Here is a 15,031-nt window from a genome sequence, read left to right on the forward strand (position 1 = left end):
TCCCCGTTGGAACTTCCAGAAAGCTGACTGGGATACCTTGACAAATATGTCCATTGGATCCCTCCAACAAGCAGTAATTACAAGAGATTCGCAGGAGCTGTCTTGGCTGTAGGTAAGAAGACCATACCAAGAGGCTTCCGGAAAGAATATATTCCTGGATGGGATGATGATAATAATAAACTGTATCAAGAATATCTAGAGTGTGGCGATCCTGACATTGCAGATGAACTCATTCACAGCCTCGACACCAACCGACAGAAGAAATGGACTGAAACAGTAGAAAGACTCGATTTTCGGCACTCCAGTAGAAAAGCGTGGAGCCTTCTAAGAAAACTAGGTAGTGGCATCCTGACTGTCTGGGAACAATCAGCTATTTCTCCTAACCAATATGCATCACATATTGTCAACACGTCAAGATATACCACCAAGGACAAACAACACACTCTTCAAATAAAAAGAGAACTTACATATTTGAAGCATAACAGACCATCAGACCCTCTATACTCACGGCCCTTCACTCTTGAAGATATTAACACTGCTCTAATGGATATGAAACCAGGCAAGGCTCCAGGTTTCGATGGAATTCAACCTGATTTCCTGTTGAAGACAGGCCAAAAAGCTCGACAGTGGTTGGCTTGCTTTTTCTCTGACATCCTCCAGACTGGTAGACTTCCAAAAGAGTTTAAGAGGACAAAAATTATCCCCATTTTAAAACCAGGAAAAACCAACAACAAACCAGAAAACTACCGACCAATTGCCCTGCTATAAGCTCCTAGAAAGGCTCATCCTTAATAGAATTGCCCCTAAGATATTAGAACAAGTCCCAGTGGAATAGGCTGGATTCAGACATAAACGAAGCTGCTGTGATCAGGTTCTGTCACTCACCACACATATAGAGGCAGGCTACCAACAATGCCAAAAAACAGCTGTAGCTTTTGTTAGATCTTGCTGCAGCTTATGACAGAGTCTGGAGGCATGGTGCAGTCTGCAAGCTGCTCGGTGCAGTCCCTTGCAAAACAATAACAAAACTAATCGATAACATGCTAAGCAATCGCCTGTTCCAAGTGTGTATGGACGAGAACAAAAGCAAACAAAGAACACTGGATAATGGATTACCACAGGGGTCAGTTCTGGCAATCCTTCTTTTTAACTTATACATCGCAGATACAGCCTTTAAGAAGTTTTGCTATGCTGATGACATTGCTCTAGCCACCAGACACACCAATTTTACTACAATGGAAGATACACTAACAAATGACCTTGCAGTCCTAGATGAATATTTCAGCAAATGGAGATTACGCCCAAATCCTAGCAAAACACACGTTTCATGCTTCCACCTGAACAATAACCAGGCTAACAAAGAACTCATGGTCTACTTCAACCACAAACTGCTACACTACGACAGATTCCCGAAATATCTGGGCGTCACTCTAAATAGAACACTATCTTTTAAACCACATCTCATTAACACAGCATCCAAGCTAAAAACAAGAAACAATATACTGCAAAAACTATGTGGAACAACTTGGGGTGCCTCAGCAACAACGCTTCGCTACATTGCTCTTGGCCTCGTTTTCTCTACAGCTGAATACTGCTCACCGGTATGGCTGAACAGCGCCCATGTGTATTTGGTTGATGCCCAGCTTAACACCACTATGTGCCTTATTTCTGGAACTGTAAAATCAACCCCAACCTACTGGCTCCCAGTGCTAAGCAACATCCCGCCTCCATACATCTGCAGATCCAACTTTCTTCTACATGAATACAGCAAAATCATGGAAATCCAAAATCTTCCAATCCATGAAGACATCCCACCCCTAGAAATAAACAGGCTAAAGTCAAGGCACCCTCCAATCTTAACAGCAAAAAATCTTGCAGAGACAAGCTTCCACCTGAAGGAGAAGTGGAAAGAGTCCTGGTGTAACACTTCAACAGGGATCTTCCACGAATTAGTGGACCCAACACAGATAACTTCGGGTTTTGACCTACCTCGGAAAACTTGGTCTGCCCTTAACCGAATCCGCACCAACCATTGCAGATGTGCAGACCACCTTTACAAATGGGGCATGATTGCCTCACTCAGGTGCGACTGTGGATCACCCCGCCAGACAATTAATCATATTATAGCAGAATGTATCCTACCTGCATACAGTGGAAACCTGTCAGACTTCATCCATGCTACACCAAGTGCAGTCGACTAGATAATCAACCTAGACATTCAGTTGTAGCCTATTCTTGATTCTTGGGTGTCTCTTTTATGACTGTATTATGTCTTCTTATTGTACATATGTCTATTACTATGTCCATATATATTAAGGATTAATGTAATGTAACTTTTCATGTGCGAGCCATACGCTAAATAAATAAATAAAAGTCTAGAGGATGATAGAATACCTAAGAATTCATAAAAGCTATTTTTATTCCTATTACCAAGACAACAAGAATGATGGATTGTAGCAAGCACAGAACTATCAGGTTGATTAGCCATGTTGCACAAGTCCTAATCAACATAATATATAGAAGAATGGAACAGATGACAGAGAGGGAATTAAATGAAGAACAGTTTGGTTTCAGGAGAAACAGGGAAGCTATTACAACACTACGGATATTGGGGGAAAGAATGACCAAGTGCAAGAAAGATTTATATCTATGCTTTGTGGACTATGAAAAAGCTTTTGATAACATTAATCACTCTGTTTTATTTGATATTTTGCATAAAATAGGAATAGATAAAAATGTTATGAGAATTTTGTTCAGAATATACAAAACTCAAGCCAAGGTCAGATTTGAAGGAGAGGATACTGAATGGATCCCCATAAGAAAGGGTGTGGGATGTCCCCACTCCTTTTTAATGTCTATAGTGAATAGATGATGAGGGAGGCCTTGGAAGATCTGAATGATGGAATAAAGATAAATGGACATCTGATAAATAATATAAGATATGCCGATGACATTGTGCTTATGAGTGAAACAGAGGAAGGCTTGTAAAGAATTTTGAACAGACTAAACAGGGTTGGAAATAAGAGATATAAAATGAAAATAAACATTCAGAAGACAAAAGTGATGAAGATTTCAAGGAAAGGAAATGATGGGATGGAAATCCCTTTGAACGGACAAAGAATAGAAAATGTAAAAAGTTTTGAATACCTTGGGAGCTGGATAACAGAAGACAACAGATCTAATTATAAAATTAAGAACAGAATTAAAAAAGCAAAAGTAGCATTTTTACAAATATACCACATATTTGGAAAAATATGTGGTATATTTGAAATGTGGTGCTTGAGAAAAATGGATCGTATCAGTTGGACTGAAACAGTGAGCAATGAAGAGGTTCTTAAAAGATTCAAAATGAAAAGAGACTATATGGCTAGTATCCAAAGAAGAAAAATAGCGTTTGCAGGACATTTGATAAGGGGTTCTCCTGGAGAGCTTCCCAGAATACTATTGCAGGGGATGGTGAAGGGAAGGAGAGGAAGACCCGACTGCAATGGAAAGGCAACATCAGAGATTGGATGGGCAAGAATCTTACAAAAACAAGAAATAGAGAGGCATGGAAGCAGACTGTTCACTAGCTGCAACTCTCTTAAAGAGGAGGCCACAGGATTAGATTTTATATATATATATATATATATATATATATATATATGTAAAATATATATATATATATGTGTGTGTGTGTGAGCGAGAGAGAACTTGACAATGATGGAATTTTTGTAATTACAAAGTTTATATTTTCTGCCAGACAGTAACATATTCAGATGATAAATTACTCATTAAGTCAACTTTCACTAGGCACAATGTTGTGCCTAACCACTACAACAAACAGTTCCTATGGTCCCTAGGAGTTTGTTCGAATTCGAGTTTGAGAGAGAGAGTACTGTACCTAGAGCAAGTTTTTGAACGATTTCTGTGAAGTTTTCTGTTACTTCAAAATCAGAAAACTGCTTCTTACTTCTCTAGATAATCATGATGATATTGTTATTGATACTGCTTACACATGCACAATTTCTATTCATTATTGAAAATAAATATTTTGAAATGAATCTATTATACATATTTTAAACCAGTAATGGTATAGAAAAAATTGCACTATGGAATATTTTTTGAAAATTTTTCCCGTAATATAATGCAGAAATGAATAAACTTATACATAAATTTGTATAAGAACTGGTTTAATGAAATATTTTAGAAAGGAAGAATAAGCACCAAAATTTCTTAGTTCAATAATGGCAAACAAAAGTTATTGCTGTAAACCAAAATAAGCTCTGATGGCAGTCAGCTATAGTATATGTTTTTTTATTTTTTATTTTAAATGATTAAACTAATAAAATTATACAATAATTTGCATCAGTTTTTTTAAAAAATCAGTGAGAATTTTATTACTGACTGCCATAGTATAAGCACCCAATTAATGTAATTAAAAAAAAACAAAAAAAAAAAAAAACTTTATACTCATTTTGTGGTCTAATTCATGCCCCCACTGTAACAATTCTGATGATTATTTCGAACAGTCAAACTGCACCGTTAGTTATATTCTATGATTTTATTTATTTATCTTATTCTCTTTCTAATGTCTACCTTACTTCTACTCGTTTAAATCTCTCTGTTAAGTTCTCTTTACCGTGTTCTAACTTAAGCCGATTAATTCAGTCCCCGCTTGAAATCCCTTATACTACCTACAAGCGTTAGCGCTGTTAGTGAAAAGACCTCTAGAATAGGCAATTCATGGATCCAGTGGTAACTATTCTCCACGTGATATAATTCAGGGGAAATTTGTTTTTTCAACTGTGCCATCCTGAATTAAAGTTATGGCACAGGAAGAATAGTTATAACACTTATAGAATAGATCATTTTCAAAAATAATACATTAAATATTTTCAGTTTCTCTAATTTAAGCACACAGGTTTGGTTTTTATTGTGAGACAGTACATTGGTCAAAAATCAGGCGATAGTTGTTAAACAAACAAAACATGTTTATTTTACCTTAAGCACAATACAATATTAAACAAATTCTCTCTAATTTCTGCTTTAAACTTGAAGTCGTAATCTTACAATATAGACCTGCAATTCACAATGCTAAGAAAAACTTGTATTACAAACTCTAGGCAATTACTGGCTGTCACAATCAATATCATTGACTAACATTCTTCTCAAATGTAAAACTAGCTAACTTTTAGCCTCAATTACTACTTATAGCGACTTAAACAATTAATTTTTAACAAAGCTATGTTCAATGGACATACAATTCTTGTTCACGATCTCAGCATTAAAATATTAAAATCTACTCACAAATTCATAGAAACAAATACAGTCCTACCAGTCTGGATGACTTTTGGTGGTTCTGCTGACTGCTTTCCTCGGTCCTATATCCTAGCCTTTGCTGAACGGCTTTCGGCGGTCATCCTGGTGTAGTCCTCGTCCGGGATATGTAGCATAGCTCACTGTTAGTGTTTGGATCTACTGTCGACGGCGCATATTTGGTTGCATGTTCTGCTACTGGAAATACATCTCCATAGAATGACCTTCTTCTCCTGGGCTGGTTGTTCATCTTCCACAAGACAAACAAACTCCTCGAACAGCCTTGAACCAAAACTCCTGAACAGCCAGCCTTCTCTAGGTTCTCAAGGCTTCTTTTATATGATTCAGAAGCACCTTGGTTTTTAGTGTCAGAGACCCCCGATTCTTCTGTAAATAACTTAATTCACCGTTGTTTTGACATTCAGAGTTGGTGGCAACAATCTCTATACCTGAACGACCTTCAATACTTTTGTTTACTTTTAAGTCACCAACATAATCTGGTCTAATCTCCTTAACTTAAAGAATTACTTTTTACATTCTGTTACATCAAACCAATATAATTCACAATTTTAACCTTTACAATATTTTTATAATTTGTGAACAATTTCCATATCATTCCTTTTGATAGTTAGCTTTATAAGTTTACAATCAGCACTTCTTTAAAATATAGTAATTTACAATTTTTCTCTTTCCTCATGGTTTGTGACCTCAGTAAAATTGATATAGAAAATTTCACCACATCAAATTTTACACTCACCCCTTCCATCCACTTTATTACCACTTTCATTAATACTAAACTTATGGTACACTTTTCCATACATTTTACATATGTAAAAAATGCAAAATCTATAATGATTAGTGAAATTACTGTTGCAATGATATTCTTCAGAGTGTTTACTCAAGTGATGCATAATGACAAGCAAGAGAACGGTACTATCTATCAGAACAACTAAAACAGATAAGGTCACTAACATACTAAAATAAAACCAGAAAGGGATGGAGAATTTAAACCAAGATTCGAAATCTGGCATGAAATGCTGCATAACAATTTCACTGTAACTAATACAATAATAACTGAAGGACATATTAATAATGCCAGTTCAAACTACATGGTAAGTACTAATTTATAAGTCAATTTTATAATACAGTACTGTACTAAATTTGAAAGAAAAAGATTGAAAGCTGCTCTAAAATCTTACTTTTAACACTTGTCCTTTCCTGAAGCTTAGTTCATCATCAGCTGTAGCATTGAAATCATGTTTTGCAATGGCCTCCATATTTAAAAAAAGTATATGTTTCTACTATTCACAAATAAGATATCCAGTGTTCCAGCAGTTGATTTGTAACACTTGTTGGTTATCCTATATCACCAGCTTCATGCAAACCTGGACAATATATTAAATGACTATCAAAGATAACAATAAGATATACATATATATAAAGTTACTATTTTAAGTTGAAAGAAGTTTATTACCAGAGCTGAAAATATGATTATATACTTAATATAAAATGCCTTGCTATATTCATTCCAAGAATTTGGTCTGTTTTCTCCCATGTAAGTAAAATCACCTGTGAAATAGATAACTCAGCTTGAATTCCATATGTCCAGAAAAATGTTCAATGTATCACTGACATGGATTCGAAATTTGTTTTATAGCCACAGAGTAAGAGTCATTCTTCTGGATGCAACATAGATATATCATTCAAACAAAATAAATGGTCAATACTTTAAGAGCTGAATGCACTAGCTGAACTCTGTTGATGAAATCCATTTCTATAATAAGTACCAAGTGATTTATTATATTATTATTATTACAGTAACCTCTATGTGAGCTTGACAAAGAGGTTTCGACATTGACATCGTGTTTAGAGTCAGTACTCGTTGTAGGGGAACCACATAACTAGCAACATGTCTATTTTTTTTAATCTTGAAATCATTTACACTTTCCGCATTCACAACACAGTTTGGCAACGTGTTCCACTCAACAACCATTCTTCATTTAAAAATTCTGCTGCTCACACCCTTCTTTTATGCACATTCTAGGGATGGCCTAGAATGTGCATAAAGAAGGGTGTGCTTTAAGAATGCTGGTGTCCAAAAGCTAAGGACGAACTACATTTTTACCTGTATGTGAAAAATTTTTTTCACATACAGGTAAATATTTTATATTACACAAAAAATGTGTTTTAAATTTGGTACTAATTAAATTGCAATATGTTTTTGGCAAACACTACAAATTTCCTAATGATGTAGTTAAGGAATTAATGTACAATGCTTACAGAAAACTATGTGGAGAGACATTTCAGAATGGAATATGTCCATCTCGAATTGCGATGCAGCTTTCATAATGTTGTAACCATGCTTAGCACCAACTGATTCAGGAGTTCTTGAGCAAACTGGCACACTCCTCCTCCTTCAGAGCAAGGATAAGGCCTTGTTTGTTTTCTGGAGGAGAATTTTAAGCAGCAATGTGTCTCCATATGGCATCCCAAATGTATTCTATGGGAGTTGAGACTTGGGTAGCATGCTGACCACTCGATTCAAAAGAATCTCCACGGCTCGGTTCATGGAACAATGAAACATGACATTGAAGAACTTCTTTGCAATATCATTCACCAGTCATAGTCACTTTTTTTCTAGCACTTGTAGTTCAGTGCATCCATTAAGCATAATGCTCTATCACACAACGATCCCAGCACTACCACATCTATTCTTTTGCAAGAGCATTCTTGTGATGATAAGCATTATCACTTTCATGTGAGATTAAGTGTCGACTAGAATCAGAGGAAAGACTAAAATGACTCTCATCTGTAAAGAGCACATTAGCCCATCGGTGCCTTGTCCAATATTTATGGATACAACATCACTGAAAAAATGCTGTATGATGAGCTGTGGATAAAGGGATGCAGACTACAGGGCCTTTGGACATATAGGACTACTTGTTGCAAATGTCTTGCCACAGTTTGTTGAGATATCTGCATACCTGTGCTTGAATGGAGCCAACTTGCAAGTTGACCTGCTATGATGAATTGATTATGTTTTACTGTTGTAACCAAAAATCTGTCTTCATGCTTCATGGTAGAGCGAGGAAGACCTCTTAGCAAATGTCTGGAACACATTCCATTGGCTTGAAATGATGCCAAGGACACCTGGATACAACAATATGAGAGATTCCAAACTCTCTGGCCATACCAGTGATTCTGCAGCCTTCTTCAAGCTTTTTGTAATTCTTTCCCACATGAAATCATCTAGATCATGTCTTTGAGACATTACAAGACATCCAAGTTTGCAACTTCATTCCTTCATGAAAAGAGCTTCCTTCAAACACAATTTGCTTCGTGCAGCTACAAGCTGATTTGTTTGAATTTGTGGTTATAATCTTCAGATAGAGTGATCGTCCTTAGGTTCTGAACACTAGTGTATAATCCCTTCTGTATAAATCTGATAAAATCTCTTAACTAATTTGAAGGTCTCTATCATATCACTCGTTTCCCTCCTATCTAAAATCTGATTCACAGTCAAATAGATGTACCTGATGTAGACACTGATGGAAGATTGACAGTTTACAGAGAGTGCATTCAGTACTGGGGTAAAAAAGGAATTTATACAAAGTGAATCATATGATTGACAAATTCATACCATAAACCAGTGAATAGTAGCAAAGGGAGACATTAAATTCACTTTCGATTTTAACATTTGCAGAAATTCTAAAATGGAAAGTTTCTTCTTCTGTCTCGAGGATGCTAGTGAACATGTCAAGAGTGTTATGTGACACTTGGTATGAACAAATTTTGGCTAATCTGAAAAGATATGTCAAGTGCGGACTTAGGCATGGGCTTCAGCCCAAGGCGCCTTTCGCGGTCAAAAAAAATAAAAATAAAAACAATTTAAATTACAAATTTAAGAAAAAATAAATTATACAAAATTTTTTCGTGCCTAGGTAACATTAAAATCGTTAATTTGCAACATTATTGGATTTGAATTAAATATTAAATATCAATGTTTAAAATGACAGTAAATATGGCTCTGTCTTCTATCGCCTCTGTTGGTAAAATCAAAATATACTTTGTCATTTGTCAATTATGCAAATAATATAGCAACGTCGGAATGGGAGTGCAAGTCTAGCTCATCCAGCTCATCTAAAGCTTGTTAGCTTAGTGTAGCTCTCACATATATATTTTCTGCTCTCACTGTTTGACATTTGAGGTTATGTATAGTACAGTATAGTTGAATACTGAAGTGTACTGAACTCTGTTGGTGTTTCGTTTCTTCACTGGTAAGTATCGGCAAAGTTTACTCAATACTACATAAATATACATTAAACGTTAAACAACCTAATATGATGGTGGATTTTTTTAGTTTTTTTTATTTCTTTTCAGATTAAATAAATACCTAAAAAATGTCTGGTAGAAAATATAAAAGCGTAGAAAATTGTATTCGTTTTAAATACAATTTAAAACGAAAAATACAATTAAATAGAGAAAAAGAAAGAAGTAAATGTGCCAAAATTTCAAATTTTTTTGTATTGGAAAATAAAAATGAAAATCTAAACGATATAGGTGCAGTAATAAGCGAAAGAGAGAATAACTTAACCAAAGAGAAATAGAAAAAACAACAAAATGTATATAACAATAAGGAAGAATTACTAGGACTAAAATCACAAGTGAGAACCTCTAAAAACAATGTTGACGATGATGGACATTCAGTACCAGATAAAAATATACAAGACCTAGACGATGACCAGCTCTCTGAAGTCTCTGTTGCTGTTTTGCAAGAAGATAGTGATAAAGAGGCAGAAGAGGCTTTAAAAAATGCAGAGTTGCTTGCTAAATATATTGACTAGGTGTGTGGCCTACACAGCTAGATGATAATTTTATTAATCACTGTCTCTCACATGAAATGACTTATTTCCAAAATAAAGATCTAAAAAATATATATCCAGTTTCAACAAGGTATTACAAAAAACAAAACAGATCATTTTCAAATAAGTTCTTTGCGAAAAAAAATTAAACATGGTCAATTACTGGAAAGGTCTTGGTTGTGCTATTCTACCAGTATGGGAAGTGTTTTTTGTCTAGTGTGCAAACTTTTCTCTGAAATCCCTTCTCAATACACAACCGGATTCTCTGACTGGAAACATATGGGACCATGTTTAAAAAGTCACGAAAATTCTAATGAACATAGAAAATCATTGTTAGTATGGTTAACACTTAAAGAAAATAAGTCTGTTATTGACACACAGTTGCAGGAGCAACTAAGAAAAGATACGGAATATTACCACAATGTCCTAAAACGTGTTATTGTAGTTGTGAAATATTTAAGTGTAAGAGGCTTAGCATTCAGAGTTCACAAGGAAATATTTGGCCCTCCGCACAATGATAATTTTATGGGGGGTTCTGGAATTACTAGCAGAGTTCGATCCATTCATGCGCAAACATATCCAACAACGAGAACTGCAACCAAAGCCTTTCACTTCGTACTTATCAAAAACAAATAATAGAGATTATGGGAAAACAAGTAATAAAAAAAATTTTAGCTGAAATAAATAGTGACGATGCAAAGTACTACTCGTGATGGTCTTGACACAAGATTTGTCCCACAATGACCAACTAGCTATTATAGTACGATATTGTTTTGAGGGAAAAGTGTATGAAAGATGTGAATCTTTCATACACTTTTCAAAATTTGTAGTCACATTTGCCTATCTTTATTCAATTCCTTACAAGAATTTCTAGAAAAAAATGGACTGCCATTGGATAATTGTAGAGGACAGTCTTTTGACAACACGGCAAATATGTCTGGTCGATACAATGGTGTGCAAGCACATCTCAAACAAAAAATAAATACGCTGATTATGTGCCATGTGATGCGCATTCCCTAAATCTAGTTGGAGGAGAAGCGATTAAAGTTGCAACTTAAATTGTGAACTTTTTTGGAATAGTGCAACAAATATATGTTTTCTTTTTTGCATCTACCCATAGGTGGGAGCTTCTAAATCGTGAAACAAAACTAAAATTTTCGATAAAAGGTTTAAGCCAGACTAGATGGTCTTGTCACTATGATGCTGTTAGAGCTTTAAAAAATAGTTATGGTGATATAATGAACACATTAAAAACGTTTAATGACAATATAGATGAGAAACTTGATTTTCGAAGAGAGGCACAGAAATTATATAATGATTTGGTGAAACTTGAAACTGCGATTTTAACTGTTTTTTGGGAAGAAATTTTAGAGAGATTCAATTTAGTTAACAAAAAAGTTCAGACCCCAGGCTTAGACATATGTGAAGGTGAGAAATTGATTACGTCATTAGAAGTGTTCGTGAGCAACTTACGAGAACAATCAGATCAGAAACTAAATGAATACAAGGAGACAGCCAAAAAATTAAGTACTAGTGTTGAAAAAGAATACGGTGATTTAAAAAAGAGAAGTATTACTTCAAAATTTTCAGGAAAATCTACAGAGAAAGTTTCGCTAAATGAAGCAGAAAAATTTAAACGTGATACGCTATACGTTGCATTAGATAATTAGATAAGCTGATTATGAATTTAAACAGAAGAGGCCATGTCTACAGGGAATTTAGCAAACGATTCAAATTTTTAATGGATTTGCAAGACATTAATATCGAAAATATTGACTTGGAAAGTGCATGTAATGTTATTGATTATTATTCGGATGATATAGACGAACATTTAGTCAATGAATGCATTCAGTTAAAATCCTACTTACAGACTAAGCTAGACTCATGCGGTGATATTTTCAAGCTAATTTATGAAAAGAAACTTGTCGATTTTTTTCCGAATTGCTATACAATCTTAAAAATTTTTTTTGGCCTTGCCAATCACCAGCTGTGAGGCGGAGCGATTCTTCTCCAGGATGTCCTATATAGAAAACAAATATAGGACAACAATGACGAATGAAAGATTAAATTATTTATCAATTCTTTCCATAAACTGTGATTTAACCAAAGAATTACAATGTGATGATCAAATATAAGAATTTGCAGTGCAAAAATGCAGAAGAGTTACTCTTTAAATGTCTCTTTAATGTATTAAAAAAAAACTTACATTATATAACTCCTGGAATGTTATATTTATTTTATTTTTAAGAATAAGTATTATTATATTTTTTTTTCTTAGTCTTTATTCTTGATATGAGAATTTGTTGTTTCGTTTTTTTGTTTGTTACTAAAAGTAATACCTAATATATTTTATTTTTTATTTACTTTTGATGTTTGTTATGTATACAAAACTTTTTTTTATTATAACTGTATATAAAAGTTGTATATCCAAGTGCATCAAATAAAATAAAAAAGTTCTTCAATGTCTGTTGCCTATAATTTTTTCTATTAAAAAAGGATAAAAAAAAAAAAAACAGTTTTTCGACAAAATGGCAAATGAGTCACCACAACTAACCCAAACTTGGGTTAATTTTGGTTAATTGGATAGGCCTCCAAAAGTTAACGGTCCGCCACTGGTCAAGTGTGAATGCAACACATAAACATACAAAGCACAAAAAAGGCATTACACAAAATCAAAATGAGATCATCACAAGAATTTTGAAAAGGAAACATGTTCAAACGAAAGCTATGCCTTTGGTCCCTTGCTAAGGCTGCTGGATGCAACTTCTCAGCTGCACTTCCACCTCTTTCTCAACCTGAGAGTACCAATGCTACTTAATCCAAAGATACAGCTGACCACCTGGATTATTCTTTTCCTCTAATTTGCCTCCTACCATATTGGAATCCAAGCACCATATGCCTCTTGTCATTTTTTGACAAAAAGACATCAGAAAGCTACTATATAACTTATTTGTATTGTCCAAATAACAAGTTTTCTGACCCTGATGGCATCTCTCCAATTGCTTTCAAACATTCTGCTCCAGAACTAACACCTGCCCTACATTGTCTCTACAGTCCATTATAGATAGCTGGTACTTATCATAACATGTAGAAGCAATCTGATATTCATCCTATTTCTAAAAAGGGAGACAGGAGTATACAGTCAAATCAAACTACTGACCAAATGCCATTCTCGCTGACCTCTCCAAAATAATGGGGAAAATCATCAGTAGCCAAATTCTTTGCTACTCAAGAAGTGTCTATCAACTAATCATTGACCACCAGCATGGTTTCTACCATTAAAGATCCATAGCCAACCTCGTTACTTACATCACTATCACTGAACATGTGTCATGGAAAGGTTGAAACTTAGAGATTCAGCCATGTCTGCCATTGAAGTATGCTAAACAAATTGACATCCTTTGATCTCTCTACCACCCTCTGTAATTTTTGGGCCACTAATGAGCAATATACAGCCTTTCCCTGTCAAGTCAACCCTGACTTCCATAAGCAGAGCTCTGGCAAAACCAGCAAAAATTCCTGCATTTCCTTCAAGTAGGAAAGGGTCAACTAGACACTAAGTGTTATCCTCTTCACCTAGTAAAATACCACAACCTGGCATACTGGAGGTCTGAAGTGGAATGCTGTTTGGTCTTAAGAGCAGGGATTCTGGTTCCTGTCACCCTCTCTTCTTCTTCGTGCAGTTTGAGTGAATACCCTACAAGGCAGTCACAGGGCAGGGAAACTAGAGATGCATGGGTAGAACATTGCAGGGATGGCCTCATGTGGGGAAAGTGGCTTGAGAAATGAGAGGGTCTACACTATATTATAGAGCCAGGTACTGGCAATGCCCTGCTTTGTTTATATATAAATGCATGGGGCATTAAGAATAATGGGAAAGAGTTTGTGACACTGATTGACTCAGTCCCTCCAAAGACTGTTGTTATCAGTGAAACTTGGTTAACTGAGGAGGATGTTCTAACAGGGTAGAAATTGAAGTGCACAGAATTATGGAAGGATAGAGAAGGTAAACATGGTGGGTGAGTGTTATTCATGATAAGAGAAGAATTGTGCCCTGTCAGGGTGGAGAATTACAGTGGAAATAACATGCTAATGGCTTTGAGAATATATGGTGTGAGATAGATGTTTATAAGCTAAGATATTTAGTCGGACATTGCTAGAGACCATGGAATAGTTTTGCAAGTGCAAAGCAAGTGATCGGTACACAATAAATAACGGAAAAAACTCACGTAGAAAGATTATTTATTAGTATAAGTTTCGCCTGTGTGTCACAGGCATCCTCAGTACATTAAGCTCAAAATTAAACACTAACTGACAATTCCAAAAAGCGCCACCTAAGTAGCTGGTGTAAGATAACTAAAAAGGTCAATAACTTTCCTAAAAAAAAAAAAAAAAAAAAAAAAAAATTAATATAATAAAAAGTTAGGAAAGATTAGCTGATTTGTAAAGTACTGAAGTAGAGTTTCACATGTGAAACTCTACTTCATTCTCCTAACTTAAACAGATCCGACGGCTTACGTCTGTCCCCTTTATGGGAGATAGTACTTTACAAATCAGCTAATCTTTCCTAACTTTTTATTATATTAATTTTTTATTTTATTTTTTTTTTTTTAGGAAAGTTATTGACCTTTTTAGTTATCTTACACCAGCTACTTAGGTGGCGCTTTTTGGAATTGTCAGTTAGTGTTTAATTTTGAGCTTAATGTACTGAGGATGCCTGTGACACACAGGCGAAAATTATACTAATAAATAATCTTTCTACGTGAGTTTTTTCCGTTATTTATTGTGTACCGATATGTCTACTCACGGTTTACCTCTTTTAAAACTTAAAGCAAGTGATCATCATAGAGGAATTTAACTATAGTGATATA

At 35.0% G+C, this 15,031-nt stretch overlaps 1 protein-coding gene across 7 annotated transcripts in view; it reads right to left on the reverse strand.

Annotated features, from left to right (window-relative positions):
- drk (growth factor receptor-bound protein 2 drk) overlaps positions 1–15,031 on the reverse strand; it is a 230,243-nt gene that overhangs the window by 117,380 nt on the left and 97,832 nt on the right. For all 7 annotated transcript variants that reach the window (XM_090405856.1, XM_090405852.1, XM_090405855.1 and 4 more), the window contains one exon: positions 6,498–6,683. In XM_090405856.1, the coding sequence (XP_090261982.1) occupies positions 6,498–6,575 (78 nt within the window). In that variant the 5' untranslated portion in view covers positions 6,576–6,683. The remainder of the gene's footprint in view (positions 1–6,497; positions 6,684–15,031) is intronic.

Source organism: Typopeltis vanoorti, chromosome 15 (assembly GCF_054136105.1).
Source record: "Typopeltis vanoorti isolate ZY-2024b chromosome 15, IOZ_Tvanoo_1.0, whole genome shotgun sequence".
NCBI lineage: Eukaryota > Metazoa > Arthropoda > Arachnida > Uropygi > Thelyphonidae > Typopeltis > Typopeltis vanoorti.